The sequence below is a fragment of the Monocercomonoides exilis genome, assembly GCF_001643675.1.
Source record: "Monocercomonoides exilis strain PA203 chromosome Unknown scaffold4-2303458, whole genome shotgun sequence".
Taxonomy (NCBI): domain Eukaryota; phylum Preaxostyla; order Oxymonadida; family Polymastigidae; genus Monocercomonoides; species Monocercomonoides exilis.
Window position 1 is genome coordinate 1,400,426 of NW_027150549.1, and position 24,188 is coordinate 1,424,613.

A 24,188-nucleotide genomic window follows, 5' to 3' on the forward strand; every position below is an offset into this window, starting at 1 on the left:
ATATTGTTGTTCTTTCAGATGTATTTGATTCAGCTGTCCAAATGAATAAGTACTTTCTTCATTTGCATCAGTGAATAAACCATATATGCCCTCAAAAAAGTATATAAGCATAATCTTCAGCATGCAGGAAAAAATTAATATCAATTATATTTTAATTGTGGTTTCCAATAAATGATTATGCTTTGAAATGGGACAAAATATTTTGATTTGTGAATTTTGTTCCACTTAATATTATCTAAAAATTTTCTCAATTTTTAAGTTTTTTTGTATTTTTTGAATAGTTATTGAAGACTTATTATAATGTGAAGGTGGGAATAGTTTGGAATAAATCTCAGTTATTTTCATAATTGCAAAAATTTTGCCCCATATGAAAGATTCAAACACTTAACACAAAATGAACTTCACCAAAAAGAAACTCCAACTCAGAATTAGCGTTTCGATTTTGAATATGGTTTTTTCAATTTCTGAAAAGTGTTAATTTGAAACTTCGAAAAAATTATTTTTCTTTCTTTCTTTCTTTTTTTTTTTTCATCGACCTACAATTGAACAATTCATTGAAATGTTCTAATCTTCTTTATTTGTTTAAAAATAATTATTCAAATTTTCATTCTTCAATGAATATATTTGTTTGTTTCATTGCAGCAATAATTACATGAACTTCAATTTTTCTTTATTCACTTGGAATGTTGAAAATGATAAAAATAACTGATACTCATAAAGTTTCAATATACCAATGCTTGCGGTCTCATCCTTGATTTTCTAGAATAATTCCTTCTTAAGCCTTCATCTCTCGTTATCATTGTTCCGATCAAAAAACTATGTCAGTATGGCTATTTTGATCAGAATTTCTAAAAAAGCAGTTCTTATCAATGCAAGCAAAAGTCATTACCAGTCATTGCTGGAACGGTGATAGAACAAGTTTGTAGTACATCATGCACCTGTTTTATGTGAAAATCATTTGGTTATTGCTTTTGATCCTTTGCTCTTTTTTGATAGAAATTGCCATTGTTCCAAACAGCAACATTGTTGAAATCTATAAAGTCGATGGATTTGATCCAAAAGACTGGAAGCTGGAAACACGTTTTCGCCCTGAGCATGCGCAGCTAATTACCTGCATCGATTGGGTTTGCAAAAATTGTGTTTTTGAAAATACTTTTTATTTAACAACTTCACATTACACAGGCTCCAAAATCAAATAGGATTTTGACATGCTCACAAGACAGAAATGCGTATGTTTGGTCTCCTCCAACTGATCCATCTGGAGAATGGACACCAGAAATTGTTCTTCTTCGTTTTGAAAGAGCAGCGACTTGCTGCTGCTGGTGCCCTTCTGAAACTAAATTTGCTGTTGGTGGCTCGCAAAAGCATATTTCGTGCTGCTTTTATGATGAAAAGAACGATTTTTGGGTTAGCAAGCGTTTAACACGTCACAATTCGGCTGTTATGTCTCTTGCTTGGCATCCATCATCAATAATACTTGCGTCATCTGGCTGCGATTTCAAATCATATGTTCATTCAGCATTATTAGAGTCCGCTGGAGATAAAAGAAAAGCAACGTTAGATCATTTTGGTCTTGTTAAAGGATGCAGCCACGGAACAACAATTCACACAGAGACAACCACTGGTTCATGGGTATCGCTCGTGTTCTGGTCGCCTGACGGACTTCGTTTAGCAATGTGTCCACGTAACTCAACTCTTCAAATTCTTCATTTTGATGCAAGCGCTCCGGAAGAGGTGCAACCCAAGAAATATGTTGTTCTATTGAGATCTTTACCATTCACATGTGGTGTGTTTATCGACAACGACCACATTGTAGCAGCCGGATATGACGCCCAGCCATCGCTCCTTTCCTTCAACAAAGAGAAGGACGATTGGGAGTTCGAGCGCTTTTTGGTTGCTGAGGAGGCGTCTTTGGGAAAAGCCAGCGAAGCCCCGAAGTCAGGCGCTCTGGCAGCTATGGCGAGATTCCAGGCTAAAACGATGACCGGGCAGACTGAAGCAAGCTCTTCATCTTCCTCTTCCTCTGACAAGCCTGTTGACGGACACACAAACTCAACAACTGCGCTGAAAATTGCTAAGACCACTCCGGACGGGAGAGTCACTCACGTGTCATCATCTGGCTTGGATGGAAAATTGCTGATCTGGAAAGTCGAGTAAATTACAACGTCTATCTTCATTTTCTATTTGGAAACTTCGACTTAAAGTAAATCAAACCTTTTTTTTTTTAAAAAAAACAAACGATTTTCTGAAATTATTCAATCGCCAATTGTTGTTAATCTATCTTTTTTTCTTTTATTTGAGAGAGACATATCATTTCTAGGTGTATTTACAAACACAGCTTTTCTAAACATGATTTCTTAAAATAAAATTTTTAAAACTTTGGAAGCGTTAAATTCATCTGCACGAATGAAAATGATAAAAAGTCTTGAAACTCAAGAAACAATGAACCTATGGTGTTGGATGTTTCTCATTTAACATTAAAAGCAGATATCGAATGGATTTAAAATGAACAAATTCTTCAATGAGTTTTGAATCTGTTTTCCAAAAATGCACTTTTGGAAAATAATTCTTTAATGTGCAAAAACAACTTTGTGAGTTGAATTGGAGAATCAATTTTCTGTTTTTCAATATAAAATAAAAAGTTGAAAGATTTGACAATATTAAAGTCACACAGTTTGCATTGAATGAAAGTTTCACAATGCTTGAGTCATTTAGATTTCTAATTCACAATCATTTTCATCAACAGGAAACTTTTAAAACAAAAAAATCAAACATCAGTTTATTGTTCTTATTATTCAGAAACAAATAAGGAATTATTGAAGAGAATAAATATTATAGCAATTCCAATTAATGATGATTACCACCAATAACATTCACGAAAATTTCAAACATAAAAAAATAAATGGCAAAGATAACTATTGGAACATAAAAATTATACATAATTTTTTTCATCACCGATGCTAATTTTCAACAATGTTCAATTATTAAACTAAAAACTGAAAATGCCAAAAATTAAGACAAAACATAAGTTTTTTCCTCTTTCTCTTCACATTCCCCTTTCCCCTCCCCTCTGATCCAATTATAAATACTACGAAAGTATCAATAGCAACAACAACAACAAATGCAAAAACTTATTAATTTATCAATAAATGAAAAAGAAAAGAAAAGAATTCACTGTCATTTTGTAAACGAAGTTCTCTTTCGCTTCCCAGCAGACAACGGATGTTGTGGATGTGCTGCTGTGTGTGATGCAGAGTTTGATTGAGGGCTCGCAGGAGGAGTGGAAAACGAGACAACAGATGAGCGTGAGGTGGATGACTGCGATGTGGCTGATGTGATTGAGAGTGCTGATGTGATTGAAGGTGCTGAGGTGACAGGTGGATTGGATGTGCTTGGGGTGCGTGAGGAGGAAGAGGAAGAAGAAGAAGAAGAAGGATATGAAGAAGAATACGAAGAAGAGGATGAAGAAGATGATAAAGAGGTTGGTGCTGTTATCTGAAGTGAGCAGGATGAGGAAGGAGAAGGAGGCGGAGAAGGAACATTCAAAGTGGTAGTGGAAGCAGCAGAAGTCACTGCAATAGCAATAGGAGCGTATGAACGTGATGATGATGATGATGATGATGATGATCCATTGTGGCTGTTGCAAAGTGAATTTCTCATGTAGTCTTTCGCTTCATTTGCTGAATAAAACACGCAAGACGAAGGAAAGCTCGATGCAGAAGGAGGCAGTGGTGGATGAGGATATGATGAATCGTCAAATGATGATCCACAACCACCACCTCCTCTTCTTCCTCCTCTTCTTCTTCCTCCTCCTCTTCCTCCGCTGCTGTTATTGCTTCCATCGTTATCATCATCATCTTCTTCATCATCCTCCTCATCATCATCAATCGATATCGTCAGCGGATTCAGGCGTGGCATCGCACGTCGTGTCTGTGATGTGCTGTTTGTCTGCGCAGCATCTGCATTGAGTGAAGAAGAGCCAGTTGGATTCAGCGCAACTGATGCTGATGCTGCTGCTGATGCTGCTGTCTGTGAAGACTCGCTGCACAAGTTCGCCAGAGCAAGAGGAGGAACAGTGGCAGAGACAGAACTGCGCCGCCGGGGCTTATCTCTGGAATTGCAAAGAGGATATGAAGAAGAAGAAGAAGAAGATGATGATGATGATGAGGAAGTAGAGGAAGAGGAAGAAGACGAAGGAGAAGTGGGTGTAACAGGCGGGCGCTTCGGATAGCGCATGCTCTCAGTGCGCCGCAGCGCTGCTTTTGGTGCAGTTTTATCGGATTTATCAGCTTTCTCAGTTTTGCTTGTTTTGCTCTTCGGAAGCACTGCACATGATGCATTTGAAGATAGTTTTCTCTTGGCTGACGATGGATGAACTTTGCCTCTGGTTGGCTGGTGCATCCGTGCAGCTGTCTGGGCACGTGGAGAAGGAGCAGCAGAAGCAGAAGCAGAGGAAGAGGAAGATGTTGTGAAGTTGCCTTCTTTGTTAGTTCGTGAAGTTAAGTTATTGTTATCACTATCGATATCATTCTCGTTCTCCTTGTTGTAATTGCCTCTTTTCTTCATCTTCTTCCGCATTCTGCCTTGTGGAGCGTGTGTCGATTCAGATGTAATGTTTGATGGAGTCGTTGAAAGCGAAGGGGTCGAAGGAAGCGACGAAGAAGAGACAGACAAAGATGACCGTATCCCTTCATACTCCTCTTCTTCTGACTCATTCTCTTCGTCGCCATATTCGTACGTGCGCTCTGTATTCTGCCTGGTGCGCCTGTCAGTCTCCAGCATCTTCCCGTTCTCTTCGTCTGACTCGAGGCAATTGCCATCGTTTCCATTGTCGTCTTCGTCGTCTTCGTCATCTTCGTTACCTTCGTCCTCTCCACCCAGCCGGCTCCGCTGCGTCAGATCCTCGTCATTCAGATTCAAAGAGCGCACAACAGATATCTGCGATGCATGGGGAGATGGCAGCTCGCTAACTTGTGTCATTATCGAAGACGGATCAAACCCAACAAGACCTGAAGAGTTGTTCTGTGAATATGGCGTTTGAACAGAATTTCGCATGGCTTCTGCTTTTGCATATCCTTCAAACCTTTCTTCGTTTCCGTCTCCATTTCCATCTCCCCCACCTCCTTCCTCTTCCTCTCCTTCCTCGCAATACTGCTGCCCTGCATCGCCGCACTCCTGCCCTCCATTCTCTTCTTCTTCTTCTTCTTCTTCTTCTTCTGTCCCCCACTCCCCGTTCTTCTCCATCTCCATCTGCATCTGCTCGTCCATCAGGCGCTCCTCCTCGATCTGCTGCATCAGCTGCTGGTAGTGTTCTCTGGGTGTGGTGTAATACAGTAGCACCTGCTCCTGCGAGCAGACTCCGTTCATCACAAGCATCTGCTGCGTCTGGAAGGAGAGAAGCTCTGTGAGAAAAGGGTGGTGCATCGGATAATCTGACGGGATGTATGGAATTGGCTGTGGGTCGTCGGGGTTGTCGGACGGAGGGAAGTACTCGGGAAGCTCAATTGGCCGCCAGGTTGGGTCGACCCAGGTTGTTTGATCTTGAGTGAATGAAGTGCAGAAAAAATTGTTAGTTATTTTTTTAATGAGTTGATGAAAGAAATTGAAGAAAAAACAATTAGCTTTTTGGAATATGAAAACAGATAAAAAATAGATACCCGCCAAAAACTCTTCAACTCCTTCTGCCTCTGCCATTCGTTCAAGAAGAGGAATCAACGAAGTCAAATCTCGATCTCTCTCATCATTGAACCATGCACCAATTCCGATTGTATTTTGGGGCTGGAACAACCCACATGTTAAATTGTTGTCAATGAGGCAAACACTGTGAATGGGCCTGCCCAAGCGTGATAAATCTTTAACATATGTGTCATTGTAAAAAACGCAATCGTCTCGAAACAACCGGTGTTTTACAACATGAGATCGATCAAGAAGATCAATGAGCGGAGATGCGTAATCAGAAACAGAAGCTGTAAAGCAAACAATCTCATACAACATCCCCATTCGTTGAAGAAAAAGATCAACACCAGGTCGTTTAGCAACATAAATCAACAGTGTCGATCCTTGAACTTCAACGGGTATAACATAATCAGCACGCGGGATTGGCTTTATGAAAATAAAAATTAATGTTTTGATAGAAAATATATCTCAGAATACCTTAAACGAACTGTGAACTAATGTTTCATCCAGATCCAACACGAGACATTTCTTTGCAGCATCTTCTGGTAAAGGAGGAGGAATGATAAAATGATATTGCGGATTCTCAATTTCATGTACAGAAGCAGGAGGCGTTTTTTCGATTTGTGATTGTTCCTGCAAATTTGAAGCTGGTTTCTTTGGCTTCAACGAAAAAAGGCAAATACGTAATAAACAATATATGAAAAATGTATGATAATGATAAAATTTATCTCAACATTTGAAAATAACCAAAATAAATAGATAAAACCATTGGTGAAATTTCTGGGTCAGGATTTGGAGGAAGCGGCTCGGAAACTTGCTGGGATATATCATTTTGTGAAGTGCATAATCCCATGTCAACTTTTGAAGCACGTCGTTTTTCAGTGTTTAAGAAAAAGAAAAAACAAAGCGATCGTATCCATTATGTAATAAATTAAAATAAAATATCAATTTCACCAATATTTGTCAAAAAATCATTTAACAAAACGTGCAAAACAACAACAATAACAAAATAAGCACAATCAGCAGCTCCAATGAAGTGACTATAAGTACGATAAGAGAGAAAAAAAATATGAAGTGAAGAAAAAGATATGATGATCATCTTGAATTTTCTTCTTCAACGTCTCCTTTGAATTGCTCAACTTTTTTCAAAATCTCCTTTTCGTAATCAGGATGTGTCTGCCTCACGATTTCTTCAGGGAAGCACGTAAGTATTTTGTCCACTGCAAGAGCAAGCTTCGAAGAAGGCTCGACAAGTGTCTTTAGATATTGCACTCTTTGAAGTCCTCCACATTGCAAAAAGCGTCTTGTTTCTGTCTGATACTGTGCGAGTGAAATGGAAGACAGATCATGCGAGGCAGAAGAAGACTTCATTGATGATGGAGAGGCGCTGGCTGATCGCTCGCCCGCTCTGCTTTGAGAAGCTGACTGTGCTTGCTTTTTCCCCTTTTTTGTGGCAGATCCTTCTCTTTCTTGTGCTTCCATTTCCCTTTGCCTGTCTTTCTCTCTTTCCAGCTGCGCGCGTATTCTATCCACAGTCTGCTTCTCGTTTGGCAGCTTCTTCGCATACTGCTCCACCACATACCGCACCACCTCCATCGGCGTGTCATCTGCCATCAAAAGCGGCTCCAGGGCAGGAAAGAAGATGCACTTCGAGATGATCCCCTTCAAAGCTGTCTGGCACTTGTCAAACAGATCGTCCGACGCCTGCTCGTGCATCATCACCGCCACCAGCTTCACCAAGCACAGGTCTTCCGATGCCACCTGTCGCGCGTGCTCTGTCGAATGCCTCCCAATCTGCCCCAGCGTCCACGCTGCTGCCGACTTCACAGATTCCTCAGGCTCTGCCACAAGCGCATGCAGCAGCGGCAGAACGGCTTTGCTCGACAGCACAAGCCAGGCAAGCGTTTCAGAGTAGGCAGCAATGTAGCCCAGTGTCATTATGCCAGAAATGCAGTCTAAGCCAACTGTGTCATTTACAAATGTCACAATGCCTGGAAGTCCTCCACAATCAACTATCTTTTTTGAAAGCTATAATTTTTTTATTTAAATAAATGAATCCGATTATTTCATCAAACAATAAATGACCAATAAAGCTATTCAAATTTCCTGTCAAACCTCGAGTGAATGCTTTGATATCTCTCGAATGCAAGTTGCTGCATTCTTCCTAACAACAGGATTGAGATCGCGTAAGCAGAAAACGATAGCTGGAAGAATTTGCGCCTCGTCCACCTGCTCTGCGAGATCAATTGAATGCCGCGATATGTTTGCTAAGCACTCAGTTGCATGCTCCTTCAATGTCGTGTCGCTGTGTGAGAGCGAACGAACAAGTGGAACAATTCCATTTGCATCAGACACCAGCTGTGCCAAATCTGCTGTGTGCTTTGCAATTTGCGTCACAGCAGCCGTTGCAGCTCGTTTAACATTAAGCTGAATTCATTTAAAGGCAACAGAATAGAAAAATCAAAAGCAAAATATTTAAGCCCAAATAAATTAAAAAATAGCACAAGATAAATACCTCTGGGGCTGAAAGGCAAGTGACAATGTGTGGAAGTGCTGCTTCATCTGTGACGTGAGTGGCTAGTTCTGCATTGTGTGATGCAAAACTTTCAAGCATATTTAAAGATGCTTCTCTCAGTGAAGCGTCTTCGTCCTCTATATAAAACAATGAAATTTGAGATCGTTAATAATTAACAGTCAAAAGTCCAATTAAAAAATAAAAGCTCTAAAAAGCGTACGCAATAGAGCAACAAGGGCTGGCAAAGCATCACAATCAAACACGGAATTTGCAAGCTCTGGACTATGTCTAACAATGGAATTTAAGGCATTCACTGCTGATTTTCTGTTAGCAACCTTTACATTCAAAAAATAAGAGTATGTAATGACAAATATAATTAGTATTCTTCAGTGAAGTTAATGCAAACTGTTCCTTCGCTTAAGCGTGAAACAAAAAGTGGAATCATATTGATTTCAACAACAGCATTAGCAACATCTTCTGACATGTCCGTAAGTTGTGTTAAAATAGAAGATGCGGATACACGTATTGTCGGAACAGGGTCTGAAATTAAAGGCTTCAGGAGTTGAACAGATTGAGCAGCTTTGAAAGCTTCCAAATTCACGGGGTCACGCACAAATTTTGAAGCTTCTTGAACAAATTCAAGACGTGCTTGCTGAAATTCAGAAAATGCTTGCTCGATTGTAAGAGACATGGTTCTGTTCTTTCGTATTTATACAACAGAAAACAGATTTTTTGATTGAATGAACGGTCAAAAAATATAATAAAGGTTTAAAAATGTGAATTGAAAAAACAATCGACAATTGTATTTGTGTAATATGCAACATGTGTGCATCTGTTTTTGTATGAGAATAAATAACTCCAATGATCTCACCCTTATCGCTGAGTTAAACACAACAACGAAAAAAGAGCTGCATTTTCCCGGTACCCTCAAGTTAGCGATATTTGTTTCTCATCAATATGGAACGGCGCCATCCAGATATTATCCAGTTGTCCGAGGCGCCCAACGACCGTTTGATTCTCGTTAAGAAACTTGGCCAAGGAGGATTTGGAGTTATTTTCCAAGCTAAATGGAAAGGATATGACTTGGCAATCAAGAGATCAAAAACACCTATTGGTGGTCAAACATTGAAAATTGAGGTGGCCGTTTTAAAAGAACTACAAGGTTTTGAATATTGTTTTTTTAAGAATTATTATTTGCAAAATTATCATATTTTAATAAACAAAAGGGATCCAACATTTTCCAAAATTATATCATTCAGGTACTTTAGGAACAGATTATTTTTACACGATGGATCTTTTAGGCCCAAGTCTTATGTTTGAAGCTTAATTGAATATTTATTCGATTTTTTCACTTCTCGCAAACATTTTTCCAATAAAGGCAAATCGTTCGAACAAGAAAACGCAGGCGCTTTTCAATTGCTACAACGGCACTAATTGGTCTTGAATGTTTGGATGCGCTTGAACTGTTTCACAATAGATGTCTTATCCATCGTGATGTAAAGCCAGTTTGAGTTATTTTAAAATCCATGAAATACAATTTGTATTTCTTTTAATATGTAATATCGTATTGTTTCATTCATTAAACTCATAACAAAAGGCAAATTTTCTCATTGGGTCAAAAGATAAATCTCACACTATTTATCTCATTGATTATGGATTAGCAAAACGATTCAATCCTGCTGAAGTTGATCGACCTGTATTTCTAAACTTTTTATTTTTACATTGCTTTAATTATTTACCAAAAAATGCTTGTGCGAATTTTTTCGATTTTTAAATTGGTTTTTTTTTTCAGCCAACCAGACAGCCAGGGTTTCGAGGAACACCCAGATATGCGTCTTTGTCTGCTCATCAAAACATGGTATGTCAAAATACACCATTTCGAATTATTCAAAAATTGTGAATAAAAAATTTAAATAATATCATCTTGGTTATATTTTAATAGGAACTTGGTCGAGTGGATGATTTGTGGTCATTGCTGTATATGCTGATAGAATTCGTGAAGAAAAGACTACCTTGGAGCTCGCACAAAGACAAGGTTTGCTATTTGCTTTGAAAATGCAACTCATTCATTCATTCATTCATTCACATTTTCAATCTGTTTCTATTTCTATCTCTTTCTCTTTCTCTTTCTCTCTCTCTCTCTCTTTGGCACATCATATTCCACACTCAAACCCACAAACACACATATACATACATATACATACATATACAAATATCCCCATCTCCATTTATTTCTCCTCCACTCGCCCACTCACTCATCCCACCCACCAGGCCAAGATCGCCACCGTCAAAGCGTCCTACATGAACCACCGCCTTGTTTCTGACCTCCCTCCTCAGTTTGCTCTCTTCATGGACCATCTCCTCACCCTCTCCTTCTGCGACACCCCTTGCTACTCCCTTCTTCGCCTCCTGCTTCAGTCCTTGCTCACTCAGATGCGTCTCAGCCGCGATTTCCCCTTCGACTGGGAAGACAAAACGAAAGAAGCACGCCTGAAATTAGCAGAAGCACCCGCGCTGGCGTTTCTGGGCGGTGGGAGCAGAGAGTGGAACAGCCGCTACTACCAGCTGAAGGCGATGTGTGAGCAGCAGGCAGAGCAGATGCAGATGCAGATGCATGTGCAGCAGCAGCAGATGATCAAGCTGAGGGAGTCGCAGATACAGCAGGCACAGCAGCACCAGATGGAGAAGCAGAAGGCTGCAGCTTCGGCTTCAGCTTCAGCTTCAGCTTCGGTGTCAGCATCGGCTGCTTCTGCTTCATCATCTACATCAGCAGCTGCAGAAGCAGAAGAATCTGCAATAGCAGCATCTCCATCAGCTGCTGCTGCTGCAACTTCCTCAAACGCAGTTGCGGACATCAATGCAAATGTTGCTCTTCCTTCTTCTTCTTCTTCCTCTTCCTCTGCAACATTATTGCCTCAGTCCTTTCAGCAACAACAGTCTCTTCAATCTCAGCAGATACCAACAGATCAATTACAACAAGCACAATATCAGATGCAGCTCCAATTGCAACTCCAGATGCAGATGCAGATGCAGATGAAGATGAAGGCACAGACACAGGTACAGGGACAAAGATCAGGTGAATATTCTACTCAACAACAAGAAGAAGAAGAACAACAACAACAAGATCAACAAGAACAAGAACGAAGAGAAGAACAACAAGAAATAGAAGAGCTAAGACGTCTACAACAACAACAACAACTGATAGAGATGCAGCAGAGAGAAAACGAAGCCCAGCTGCTTCTGATGCAGTCCTATCAAACCAACAGCAACGGAATTATCAATAATAATAATAATACCAATGTCAATCTCAGCAGTCAACTACCTCTTTCTCCTTATGCTCCCAGCTCTGTTCCTCTTTCTATTCCTCATCTTCTTCCTCATCTTTCTTCTTCTTCTGATAACTCCCAACAAGCCCCAGTCTCCCAGCCCATCCCAGCCATCCCTCTCCCAAGCTCCCCGATTGTTCCTCAATACATCGTTGATGCTGAGCCACAGCAGTTTGGATTAGCACAGATTCATCCAATTCAGCTGGATCCTTATTCTTCTTCTTCCTCCTCCTCCTCCTCTTCTTCTTCTTCTTCCATTTCATCAAGTGACACTTCATCAACATCATCACGCCCTTCACAGTCAAAGCTTCCTCCACAAAGCCCCACCAGAATAGTCACTCCACTCCCTTCTCCTGTTCCACCCCCACTCACCTCGCCTCTTCCCACTCCTCCTGTCTCTCCTTCATTCACACCACCAAAATCCCCTTCCCGTCTTTCTCCTGCTCCTTTACCACAATCATCATCTTCCTCTTCTTCTTCTTCTTCCTCTTCCTCTTCTTCTTCCTCTTCACTTCAACCTCCTCCTTTCCCTCCTCCTTATCCCCCCACTGATGATCTGCTGATTGTACCCACAACTTCTCCTCCTCCTCTTCCCTTAGCTTCTCTTCCCACTTCGCTTCCTCTCAGCTACGCCTTCGCTTCCACTTCTTATCCTGTTTATGATCCAAATGCAGGCAGCAATGCTGCAATCATCAAAGGTGATGCTAATTTTAATCTTAATGCTAATCTTGATCTTAATGCTAACACTAGTTTCATTATCAACTCCACTTCAAACAACATTACTCCTTCTTCCTTCTCCACATCATCATCATCTTCTTCCTCCTCCTCCTCTTCCTCTTTCTCCTCCTCCTCCTCCTCATCATCATCATCATCGCTATCCTCCCATCCATTTCACTCTCAATCACCTTACGTCACCCCTTCTCACTCTCCCGCCCAGGTCATGTCTCCACAACACACAGACGCCGGCTACCACAAAGTGTATACACATCATCTTGCTCCTCATGCTTCTCCTCTCCCAACCCCACCTTGCACCTCTGCTCATCCTCTTACTCCCACCCCTGCTCCATCTTCCACTCCCACTTCTCCTCCACTCACCGTCTCCCCTTGCTCGTCCAGGGCGAAAGAGCGCGAAAGACGAAGGTCACAGCGCTTTCACGAGCGGATGAGGCAGCAGAAGCAGGAGAAACAGGAGAAAGGCAGCTTAGGTGGAAGCATTGAATCCCCCGGGCTGATGAAGCTGAGAGCAGAGGAAGAAACCGGCTCATGTGACGGATACGATGAGGAAGACGAGGAGGACGAGGAGGAAGATGAAGATGGACTGGCAGATGATGAGAGGGGAGGGTTCAGTCTGTATGATGTGGACAACGGGAGTGAAAAAACAGACGATGCAGAGGTGGAAGCCGAAGTCGAGGCAGAGGCAGAAGCGTCAGAAAGGGACAGGAGGAAGAAGAGGAGAAGGGAAGAAGACATGCTGGCAGTGTGTGCAGACGGAGGTTTCACGACGATGATGGATGGGGTGGACGGGATGATGAGTGAGAGGGACAGGATGCTGAACCAGAGGGAGAAGGAGAGGAGGGAGATCAGGAGGAAGATGATGATGATGCAGCAGATGAAGGAGGACGATGAGGTGTTCCCGGAAAGCGAGCGGCTGTCGCCGTGGCGCGAATTAAGAGGAGGAGGAGGTGGTGGTGGTGGTGGAGGAGGAAGAGAAGGAAGAGGAAGCAGAGGGAGTGGAGGAGGAAGTGGAGGAGGAAGTGGAGGAAGAAGCAGAGGAGAAGGAGAAGGAGGAAGAGGAGGAAGAGGGATAGGGAGAGAGAGGAACGAAGAGAGAGAAGAGAGAGAGAAAGAGGAGCTGCAGTATGAGCAGGTGCGGCTGATGAAGAAAGCAGGGCTGGTGTTTGTGGAGAGGGAAGGGAGTGAGATCGGAATTCGGTGCGACAGCGAGATTATCCTCAACTTGGGCAATGAAGCAGGAGAAGAGGCAGGAGAAGAAGAGGAAAATGTGCCAAGAAGGCAGAGAACGCCGAAGAAGCACAGGAGACAGAGAGTAAATGACGAGGAAAACGAGCATTTTGCCCTGCAGCATCAGCAGATGGGAAAGAAAGTGCATGGCTCAGACTCGATTCGCTTGAGTTATTCGACTTCTGAACACCCATTTGCATTGTCTGCCTCTTCTTCTTCTTCTTCCTCCTCTTCTTTTTCCATTGCTCCTCTTTCAGATGCCAACTCCTCCTTTCCCCCTCTTAATCCACCTCGTTTTGTGGTTGTACAGAATCCATTGTGTGGCACATCGAACATCACACCTTCCAATCCCCACAAATCCAATAAATCCAATAGAGATGACAACAATGGTAATGAAATAATGCACTCAGCAGAAGAGCCAGAAATCCTGCAAATCAGCGAAGAAGCTAAAGAAGATGGGGATATTGTTGCTTCAACTGTCTTTGGTACTTCTTCATCTTCTTCTTCTTCTGGCAGTGGAGCTTGCAGTGCAGGTGGTGATGTTATGATACAGCCTCAGCTCTCGTTCACTCCTCTTTCTGATTCTCTTGTTGCATTCACTCCGTTTGAGACACCTGACAACACTTATCAGCACAACCAGGGCGATTGCTATGTGAATGCACTTGCTGATCCATCTGCACATCAAGGGCATTTTATTACTCAGCCTTTGATTTCATCATCATCATCTTCTTCTTCTTCTTCCATTCCTTCTGATGGAATGTACATAATCTCTTCTTCTTCTTCCTCTTCCTCCTCTTCATCATCATCATCATCAACTTCTTCTTCTTCTTCATTCCCAATCTCATCTGACTCATTCCCTCTCCAACCAAACACAAACTCCCATCTCAACCAGCCATACAATCGCTTCTCCCTGCCCCACTCAAGTCTCTCTGGATTCACTTCTCCTCATCTTCCAGCTGCTGCTTTCCCTTCCTCCACAAACACTGCCCCTGTTCTGGCAGCGGTACCTGCTTATTCTGCAATGCCTCACGACATTTCACAAACTGTGGCTTCTTCTTCTATTTCTTCTTCTTCCTCCTCCTCTTATTCCACAGACCCAGCTGCTGTTATACCCACCTCAGTAGAGCCCTCTTCTTCATCCACACATTCCAATTCTCCACTCACTTCACCCACATTACACACACATTCATCGACTCATTCACTCACGCCTGCAGCCTCAACAGTTGTTCAGCTTCCTCCCTCGTCTTCCTTTTCTTCTTCATCTTCCTCTTCATCTTCCTCTTCTTCCTCCTCCTCCTCCTCTTCTTCTTCTTCTTCTTCTTCTTCTTCTGATATCCTCTCCACTCCTTCCTCCCACCTCTCCCACTTCTCCCAGCCCAGCTGCAACACCACTTCTGCTGATCTATCAATTGTGAATGACAATCAATCGTTTGACACTTCTGTGAGTAATCATTCAGATACTTATGATGATGATATTGGTGATGATGATGATGATGATGTTATTTCAATGCAGATGCATCAAGAAAGCGCTAATTGCACACCACATTCAAAACAAGGATTGTCTGTGAAGTCACCTCCGGAGCAGTATTTATGCAATAGTCAGGTTTCTTCTTCATCATCAACATTGGGATATGTTGATACAGAGAGAGGAAAAGGAAGTCCTCAACAGAGCCAGAAGAGTCAGCAGGGTCAACAGAATGTGCAAATGAAGCAAGAAAAACAAGAGAAGCAATCAAAGATGTCACCATCGAGAAGTGGAGGCAGCGACAGAAGCAGCAGATATCGTATGCATCATAATGGGGAAAGTGGAGGTAGTAGTAATAATAACAGTATAAGCAGTGTTAATAGCAGTAGAAGTGGAAGTGGAAGTGGAAGCAGCATTCCCAGCAGCCGCAGCCAACGCCATCACAGCCAGCACCACGGTCATAGTAATAGTAATAGTAATAGCCATAGCCATAGCCACAATCATAGCCGCAATCATAGCCATCGTCAGCAGAATTATGCGCACCATCATTCTTCTCCCTCACAGCCAATTGATGAAGACGACGATTCGCAGAACGATTTCTGTGGATGTTGTGTTATTGTCTGATTGAAGTTACCCTCTGGTATTCAATTTGTTGAATATGGATATATTTTTTTTATTTCTTTGTTTCTTTGTTTCTTTTTCTTTTCTTTTCATTTTTATTTTTTTCCTCTTATTTCTGTTATTTTATTGCTTTGTTAAAAATAATGAATGGATTTATTTTTATTTTCAAATATTCTTTATTTGTGACATTTTTATAAAAAGTCTGTTGTTAGAGTATTATGAAATAATCTGTTGTTTTGTTTCGCTAAATGTTTTTTTTTTTGCCTGTTTGTTTGAATATTTTATTCTTTTTTACAATAAATTGATAATTGTTGCCTTTCTTCGATATGGATGATAATCTTTATTTTGAAGCAGCACAAATGAAATTCGCTTTGTGAAAACAGTGAATTTTGTGTTTGTTTGTTTGTTTGTTCATTTTGCTCATAATTTTTTATTCGGTTCATGTTTTCCATATCACTATTTTCATCCACTTCGGCAATTGGAATTTTGTTTCAGTTGTTATGAAGCAAAAAAAGATCCACTATGAGCGAAATAATTCCTTTCATTTTTGATGCTGAAGTGTGCTCTTGAGACAACAGTTGGAATTGACATATCAAAAGTTCATTAAAGTTTTCAAAAAAAAACTGAATCTATATAGTATGGCAACGAAGATCAGAAAATTATAATTTGCTCGATTATATAATAATTGATGGCAGATAAGCAACAAGACCTTTCAGAAAGTCTAAGACGCATTTGTAAGGAAGGATTAGCAAAAGCACTGCAGAAAGTATTGTGATATTCTTTCAGTTTAACATCATGTTATCATTTCATTTTAATTTTTTAAATTTTGTAAATTGAAGATAAATGGAACAAAATTTTTGTTAGTAGATAAAAAGGCTTTTTGCCCATTGGAGTTTATGGGGGTCTCTGCCTTATTCAAGGTATTCTTGAAATTTGATTTATTAAACTTTAAATTGCCTTGACTTTTAAAGGAACTTGGAGTTGAAGGAATAGCACGTCTTACAGACGATGTTCCACCTGCGAGTTCACAGAATTTTGTTTTTATTATTAGGCCATCTGTTTCATGTGTCAGAAATGTTATTTCTGTTGTTCGTTCTTCACCTAGCAAAACTCATTTCATTCTTTATGCACCCGCAGAACTACCGTTTTGCAAAGACATGTTCAAACAAGCTGCAGTTTATGGATCTTTGACCGTAATGAACTCTGATTGGAACTGGATCCCGTTAGAGGAAAATCTAATTTCTATGGAAATGGATACGTTTTTCCGACATACCATTGTTGACAACGATTGGACTCCATTATATCAGTTAACTTCAGCCCTTCAACAATTATTTGATCTCAATAAGCGTCAATCGGTCGGACGTATTTTGACAAAAGGAGAGTTGAGTCGTTTTGTTGCAGAAAGACTGATGGAAAATCTAACTAACGCTGGTTCAACTCCTCCGATGCGAGGTACTGAAGCCTTCAACTGTCCTCTTTTGTTTGACTCGATGATTTTGATTGATCGAACATGCGATCTTGTCTCTCCTTGCCTAACACAACTGACATATCTTGGGCTGATTGATGAGTTTCTTAACATCCAGACGGCTTGTGTAACAACAGAGAATGCAGAAACTGGGAAGCCGCAGCGGTCGTATTTCAGGCCAAACGATCCGATCCTCTCGGAGATTGAAGACTTGAGCTTCAACGACGTGGGGAAGATCCTCCACGAAAAGGCTGTGGAACTGTCGACGACAATTGACGTGTGTGGAATGTGTTGTGAATATGAATATCTTTTTTTTGTTGTTGTTGCTTGTTTGTTATATTTTTTGTTTGTGATTTTGTTTATGCATATTTATGTCATTATGATTGAATTCATGATCATCAACATTATTTTTGTGTATTTTTAAATATATGTGCGTGTATATATGAATGTCTGTGTGTATTTATGACATTCACAGAAAGGCCGCTCCGCAGCAGACATGGTGCAGCTGCACTCCTTCGTGAAGAAGCTGAACAACGTGACGATGGCGCAGCAGAGCCTGTCTCTGCACACGCACCTGTCTGAGCGCATCAAGAAAGTGGTTGCTGAGCGGCGGTTCCACGAGCAGCTCGAAGTGGAGCAATCACTTCTGCTGGGGCAGGACAATGTGGGCATTGGTGGGCTTACGGGGACATCGTATTCGGAGGCTGGGCAGTACTCTGCCGAGATGGAAGGCGGGAAGCGCGGCTTCTTCGGGTCAGGGAGTGTGGTGGAGGACTATCTGGAGGAGAAGATGGCGTCTGGTTCGTCCCCGTGGAAAGTGCTGAGGCTGATGTGCTTGTACACACAGACTGTGCCGAACATCAAGTCGTCGCTGTACGAGGCGATGAAGACGGCTTTCCTGCAGACGTATGGCTATCACCACGTGCACACCCTGGCACATGCAGAGCAGTGCGGCCTGCTTCGCCACGCGGAGGCGAAGGCGTCGGCGAATTGGAACTACAAGAAAGTGTCTGAGGGGATTAGGCTGTTTGTGGATGAAGATCCTGCACGGCCGGATCCAAGTGAGGTTGCTTATGTCTTTGCTTGGTGTGCAATTTTTTGTTCTCTTAATCTTTCTTTTGATTTTTATTTTATTTGGTTTTATTATTAAAATCCATTTATTTGTTAAAAATTGAAATTGTATTTCAAATCATTCTTGTATTTCATTTCTGGCTATTGTAAATCATCCAAATGCATTCATCCTCCTCCTCCTCATCATCATCATCACATCTATCTCCTCAGCTACGCACCTCTCTCTGTCCGTCTTCTTCAGTATGCCTTCCAACCACGCAGTGGCTGGATTGTCCCACCAGCAGAAGGAGCGCTGGCTTCAACGCCTGGCAGAACACACGGATACATCATTCGCTATGATTCATCGTCATCATCATCATCTTCTTCTTCTTCTTCACCTGCTTCACCTCAATCACAGACAAAAGATAGAATTCCTCTTTCTGGTGGAATTGATATTGGAGCTATTCTCGAAGCACTGCCACCTCCACAAGAAGCTTCTGCCTTGACATCATCATCTTCATCATCATCAGCTTCAGCTTCTTCTTCCTCTTCTTCTTCTTCTGCCTTTGGCGGCTTTCCTTCCTCTTCTTTGCCTTCGGACGCCTCATCCCCTTCAGCTGCAGCGCCTGCCACTGCCCTTGCCCCTCCTCCGCCTGCTGTTGCATTCACTGCGCCAGTCAACGGAGCAGTCACGAAGAATGGTGTGAAGATTATCGGAGACACACGAGAAGCATTCATCCCATTCGATTCTTCTATGTCTTCTTCTCCTTCTCCTTCTTCTTCTTCTTCCTCTTCTTCTTCTTCCTCTCTGAACACCTCTGCCACTCTCATTGTGTTTGTGGGTGGGGTCACCTATGCAGAAGTAGCTGCTCTTCGCCACTGGGCAAAGACATCCAATCCGCCCAGACAGATTCTCATTGCCACAACAGGCGTGATGAATGGCAACCGCTTCATGGAGACGCTGCGGGAAGACGTAGAGAACAAGCTGAGGTTCACAACAGATCAGCCCGTGCCGGACGAATTCGACGAGCCGAAAAGAGGGAAGAAATGAAATTATTGCTTTTCTATAAAATTTTTATTTTTTCTTTATTTTTTGAATTATTTTTTTTCAAAATTGATCGATTTTTTAGGTTATTTTCATAATTTCTGATTGAGTGTTTTGTACTTGTCATAAAACGAAATCATGTCATTGTTGTTCTTTCATTTCATGCTTACTGTGCAATTTCTTTATTTTGCTTTTTTTGAATCAAACAAGTTATTCCCTGCTTTATATTGGGAAAAAAATTTTTTTTTCACTCTTTTTTCGTTAAATGCAAATGTTTGTTGAAAAAAGAAAAAGACCTTATCATTTATAATTTTCAATAATTTTAAAATTCCCTATTGTTTGCTTTATTGCAAAATGATGAATGTTGCGTGATGTAAAATTTCTTTTTATTCTATCAAAATTTCTTGATTTTTCGAAAAGTCTTATTTTCGAAAAACATGACATCCAACGATTTATTCAATAAATAAAAGCTCAAAAGTGTGTTTATATAATATATAGATGAAAAATTTCAGGGAATAAGAACTTTTCGCCAATAATCCAAATCCCGCAACAATATTTTTCAATTTTGATCATGAAACCCTTCCAGTTTAGCATCCGATGGAAAAGACACCAAAACTTGCGCGATCTCCAGAACACGCAAAACACGTTGAGTATGCGTCAAGATGATTATGAAATTATATATATAATGCATATATACATTAATTTTTTTGCGATCATTCTTATTACTAGACTTTCGCCATCGTTGAAAGGGCTTACATCTCAACAAGTTGCAGAACTTGTTAAAGAGCATGGATACAACGAAATTAGCAAGGAAAAGCCGAAAAACATTATTATTATCATTTTAGAAGCTCTTAAAGAACCTATGTTTCTTATGCTTTTGGCTTGCCTAATTTTGTATTTTGTCTTGGGCGATTGGGGCGAAGGTTTGAATTTTGATGATAAATTGAAAGAGAATGATAACACATTGAAACGGCTTTGAATAGGCAAGAAAAGATCTTTTTTTCAAATATTTAAATTTTAAATTTTTATTTCTGGAAATTTAACACAACTGATTTTTTTTTATTTGGATTTATTGTTTCTTAAACAGGAATTATGCTGTCTGTGTTTGTATTTTTTGTAATTGGCCTCGAGGTTTATCAAGAAAAGAAAACCGAGAATGCTGTGCATGCGCTCAGACAGTTATCTTCACCTCGTGCGCTTGTAATTCGAGATGGATCAACAAAAAGGGTTCCTGGCCGTGATGTTGTGCCTGGTGAATATGTCATTTTGTATGAAGGAGACAGAGTACCAGCTGATGGAATTGTTTTAAAGGAATCTAATTTTAAGGTCGATGAATCTCTTCTTACGGGAGAGAGTCTGCCAGTTCGGAAAGAAGAGGTCGAAGGAGGACTTGCAGAATTGCAGCAGATGAACATGGCAATCCCAGGATCAGAAGAAGCATCAGTGTGTGTTTACTCTGGAACATTAGTCGTTGGAGGCAATGCGGTTGTTGTTATGAAGACAATTGGCATGAAGACCGAACTTGGAAAAATTGGAAAATCGCTGGAAAGTGTGGAGTCAGAAAAGACACCACTGGAAAGAGAGATGGGGTACTTGGTGATTGTGATGCTGGCCATTGGTATTACAGTCTCTGTGGCTGTGCTTCTTATCTATGGCTTTACCAGAGACGAAGACAGAGTGTGGGTCAATGCCGTTCTGGTTGCTATTTCGCTTGCGATGTCTTTGCTTCCAGAGGAGTTTCCTGTCGTGCGGTCCGTCTTCTTTGCGATTGGAGCGTGGCGTATCTCAAAGAAGAATGTGCTGGCGAGGAAAAACAGGGCGATTGAGACACTCGGCGCTGCTTCTGTTCTGTGCAGCGATAAGACGGGCACACTCACACAGAACAAGATGGAGCTGACGTGGCTGTACATCCCGCGGTCTGTTGCTGAGGCCGTTGAGGAAGAAGAGCAGTGGGAGAAAGAGGAAAACGAGAAGAGAATGAACGAAGCGAAAAATGAGCAGGAAGCAGACAGTTTGACTGGAGAAGTGCGAAGCTTGAACTACTCTTCTGTGAAGATGAAGCGTGCGCAACGAAGGAGGATATACAAAATCCACCAGCGGAATCTGCCTCCTGCACTGTCTCCAATGTCCACTTTGGCTGTTGTTCCTGAAAATGAGAAGACGCTGGAAGAAGAATCTTCTGCAGCACACGAAACAAAAGGAAACAATGAAACCAATGAAGCCAAAGAGACTCCAACATCTGGACAGTCTACAGATTGCTTACAGGCATCTGCGTCTTCATCGTCGTCGCCTCAGTCTCATCTGGACTTGTCATCAACTACAAACACAGTGTCATCGTCAGCTGGACTGATTGCTAATGAGGCTGAGCCAGCAGGAATAGAGCCACAAACAAGAGCTTCCACAACAAATTCTGATGCATCTGATTCAGAATACACAAATTTGAATGAGCCTAAGCAAGCAGACCCAGTTCCAATAACAATACCAACTGCTCGCCCAGCTACAGATCCAAAGGAGTCAGGACTCGAAGCGATAGAAGCAACTGTGGAGCCCTCACCACAGACAACTGTTGTTCAGGATGTGATGAGGACACCAGTTGTGCACCAGGCTATTCCTGCGCCAGCTGAATCGATGCTTTCACCCTCTTTGTCAATGGCGATCATTCAGGGTAAATCTTATGGACTGCATCTGAACTTGGAGGAGCTTGAAGAAGGGAAAGCACCACCAGAAGCATACCATGAGCTGATTGAGTATGCTGTGCTGGCATCGCAGCGTGCAGCGTTTGATCCAATGGACAGTGCGATCAACACGCTCGCGAAGAAGTCGCCGGAGCTTGTGGAGCATCTGCACGACGAGTGGGAAATGACACGTGAGTATCCGCTGTCCAGAAAGATGCTGGCGCTGTCGCAGGTTTGGGTCAAAGTTCACGACGATTCTTTGGCCATTGCAGCGAAGGGAGCACCTGAAGCTATTGTTGACTTGTGCCATCTGCCAAAAGTGATTGGGGATGAGATCAACAAAGCAGTGGAAGAGATGGCGAACCACGGGCTGCGTGTGTTGGGCGTGGCAAGGTCGGAGTTCGTTTTGAATGAAGGTGAAGCTTTGCCTGATGATCAGCACGACTTTGACTTCGAGTTTATGGGTCTGCTGGGTTTCATTGACCCTGTCAGAGAAGAGGTGGAAGAGTCCATCAAAGCATGCCATGGCGCAGGGATCAAAGTTGTGATGATCACAGGAGACTATCCAGGCACAGCCATCAACATTGCGCAGCGTGTGGGGATTCCATCAGATGAGGTTGTGTTGGGATCAGAGCTGATGCTGCTGGAAGACGTGGAAGAGGAAGTGGAGAAAGTAGATAAGAAAGGGAAGAAAGTGATTGAGAAGAAAGTCAAACAGAGAACGCCAGAGGAAGAGGCGAAGAGGGCAGAGATCGCAGAGCGAGTGAACCGCAGCTGTGTGTTTGCGCGTGTTGTGCCTGAGCAGAAGCTGGCGCTGGTGAATGAGTTCAAGCGGCAGAAGAAGATCACTGTGATGACTGGAGACGGGGTGAATGATGCGCCTGCACTGAAGTCGGCGCACATTGGCATAGCGATGGGAGGGCAGAGGGGAACGGATGTGGCGAGAGAGGCGGCTGATCTTGTTCTTCTGGATGATTCTTTCTCATCCATTGTGCATGCGTGTCGATTGGGGAGGAGAATCTACACGAACATCAGCAAAGCTGTTATTTACATCATATCTGTACACATCCCATTTGCCGGGCTGGCTCTATTTCCAATCATCTTTGGGTGGCCTGTGCTGCTGCATCCAGTGCACATTGTGTTCTCAGAGATTCTGATTGACCCAGCGTGTTCAGTCGTGTTTGAGATGGAGCCAGAAGAAGAAGATGCGTTTAAGCAGCCGCCCAGAGACATCAAAAAACACATTATGGGCGCGTTTGACTACTTCATGGCGTTTGGGCAAGGGCTGATGATACTTGCATGCTGTCTGCTTCTTTTCTATTTCAACTACACATTCAACACCGACCCCAGGATGAATGAGCCTGTGCTGATTGGGATGGTTTTCTGCTGCTTGTTAGTGTCAAATATGAGCATCATTGTAACTAACCGCTCGAAACGGCATTCAGCTATAAGGATGCTGAAGTCGAAGAACATGGGTGTATTTGTGATTGTGCCTATAGCGTTTTTCTTGATGATATTCTGCCTTTATGTTCCTGGCCTCAGATCGCTGTTCCAGACAGAGGTGATACCAGCTGGCTATCTCTTTGAGGCGATTGGTGCAGGGCTGATTACGCCCGTTTGCTTTGAGCTGATCAAACTTGTTGTGAATACAGCAAACGATGCAATTACGAAGAAATCGAAGGAAAACATTGAAAAATGTAATGATAAAAAGGAGATTGAGATGGGGGTCTGTAAGCAGGATGAAAAAACAGAAAGCAGAGAAGGAGCAGCATCGTCGTCTAATGCTACAGAAACTCGCCCTGTTTCAAGTGATTCAGAACAACATCAAGAAATTAAAGTCGCTCAAGCATAATATTTGAAATTTTTTTGTGCAATTTTTAATCTTTTTTTTTTCCAAATTAAATAAAAGATGTTTCAATTGTAATGCTTGATGCGTATAAAAGCATGAAAAACTTCCATGTGCCGAGTGGTTTATTTGATATGTTTGAAGAGTTATGTATATCTTTCTTTTAGCATTTTTTTATATCTTATGAAAATGATTCTTTTTTTTATATATATTTTAATATTTTATTTATTTTTTTACAGTTTTGCAGCCCTTTTTTTTTTTTTTTATTTTTTTCTATTCCTGCACTCGCGTGTAAAAAGAAGGTTTTTTCATGCCCTTGCTTGCCAATCAACCTTTAACATCTTTTTTTTCAAATTTGCATTTTTGAATCTGTTATTTTCATTTTTAAAATTACATTTTTTTATTTTTGATTGTTGCACGTCGATTTTTTTTCAATTGTTTGCATTTTTTCATTTATTTCTGATGCTGTATTTTAATACTGTTTTTGATGGCAATTATTAAACAAATTTATGAAATCATATAAGAATAATTCTAAGCTTCGA

At 41.6% G+C, this 24,188-nt stretch overlaps 6 protein-coding genes across 6 annotated transcripts; 4 read left to right on the forward strand and 2 right to left on the reverse strand.

Moving 5' to 3' along the window:
- The first annotated feature begins 833 nt into the window (after nucleotides 1-833).
- On the forward strand, nucleotides 834-2,352 carry MONOS_8506 (actin related protein 2/3 complex subunit 1). The gene is made up of 3 exons (XM_067878923.1): nucleotides 834-918; nucleotides 997-1,124; nucleotides 1,183-2,352. Exons 1-3 carry the CDS (start codon nucleotides 870-872, stop codon nucleotides 2,155-2,157), a joined length of 1,152 nt encoding a protein of 383 aa, XP_067734775.1. The 5' UTR covers nucleotides 834-869; the 3' UTR covers nucleotides 2,158-2,352.
- Nucleotides 2,353-2,434: 82 nt separating this feature from the next.
- MONOS_8505 (putative nuclear LIM interactor-interacting factor related) lies at nucleotides 2,435-6,588 on the reverse strand. Its single transcript, XM_067878922.1, has 4 exons — nucleotides 6,443-6,588; nucleotides 6,154-6,336; nucleotides 5,658-6,102; nucleotides 2,435-5,540 (listed from the first exon to the last, which is right to left on the reverse strand). Exons 1-4 carry the CDS (start codon nucleotides 6,527-6,529, stop codon nucleotides 3,178-3,180), a joined length of 3,078 nt encoding a protein of 1,025 aa, XP_067734776.1. The 5' UTR covers nucleotides 6,530-6,588; the 3' UTR covers nucleotides 2,435-3,177.
- MONOS_8504 (putative axoneme central apparatus protein) lies at nucleotides 6,589-8,882 on the reverse strand (the record flags this gene model as incomplete). Its single annotated transcript, XM_067878921.1, has 5 exons — nucleotides 6,589-7,704; nucleotides 7,792-8,103; nucleotides 8,192-8,328; nucleotides 8,412-8,526; nucleotides 8,598-8,882. The coding sequence occupies 5 exons, from the start codon at nucleotides 8,880-8,882 to the stop codon at nucleotides 6,772-6,774; spliced, it is 1,782 nt and encodes a 593-aa protein (XP_067734777.1). The 3' UTR covers nucleotides 6,589-6,771.
- Nucleotides 8,883-9,148: 266 nt separating this feature from the next.
- Nucleotides 9,149-15,568, forward strand: MONOS_8503 (putative casein kinase; the record flags this gene model as incomplete). Its single annotated transcript, XM_067878920.1, has 7 exons — nucleotides 9,149-9,353; nucleotides 9,418-9,505; nucleotides 9,570-9,696; nucleotides 9,789-9,887; nucleotides 9,984-10,049; nucleotides 10,134-10,226; nucleotides 10,463-15,568. The coding sequence occupies 7 exons, from the start codon at nucleotides 9,149-9,151 to the stop codon at nucleotides 15,566-15,568; spliced, it is 5,784 nt and encodes a 1,927-aa protein (XP_067734778.1).
- A 685-nt stretch (nucleotides 15,569-16,253) lies between these two features.
- Nucleotides 16,254-19,370, forward strand: MONOS_8502 (Homotypic fusion and vacuole protein sorting (HOPS) complex component Vps33A; the record flags this gene model as incomplete). The annotated part of the gene is made up of 5 exons (XM_067878919.1): nucleotides 16,254-16,331; nucleotides 16,405-16,485; nucleotides 16,537-17,307; nucleotides 17,506-18,116; nucleotides 18,312-19,370. 5 exons carry the CDS (start codon nucleotides 16,254-16,256, stop codon nucleotides 19,129-19,131), a joined length of 2,361 nt encoding a protein of 786 aa, XP_067734779.1. The 3' UTR covers nucleotides 19,132-19,370.
- A 350-nt stretch (nucleotides 19,371-19,720) lies between these two features.
- Nucleotides 19,721-24,175, forward strand: MONOS_8501 (putative cation transport ATPase). The gene is made up of 3 exons (XM_067878918.1): nucleotides 19,721-19,775; nucleotides 19,855-20,048; nucleotides 20,213-24,175. The coding sequence occupies exons 1-3, from the start codon at nucleotides 19,723-19,725 to the stop codon at nucleotides 23,650-23,652; spliced, it is 3,687 nt and encodes a 1,228-aa protein (XP_067734780.1). The 5' UTR covers nucleotides 19,721-19,722; the 3' UTR covers nucleotides 23,653-24,175.
- The last annotated feature ends 13 nt before the right edge of the window (nucleotides 24,176-24,188 follow it).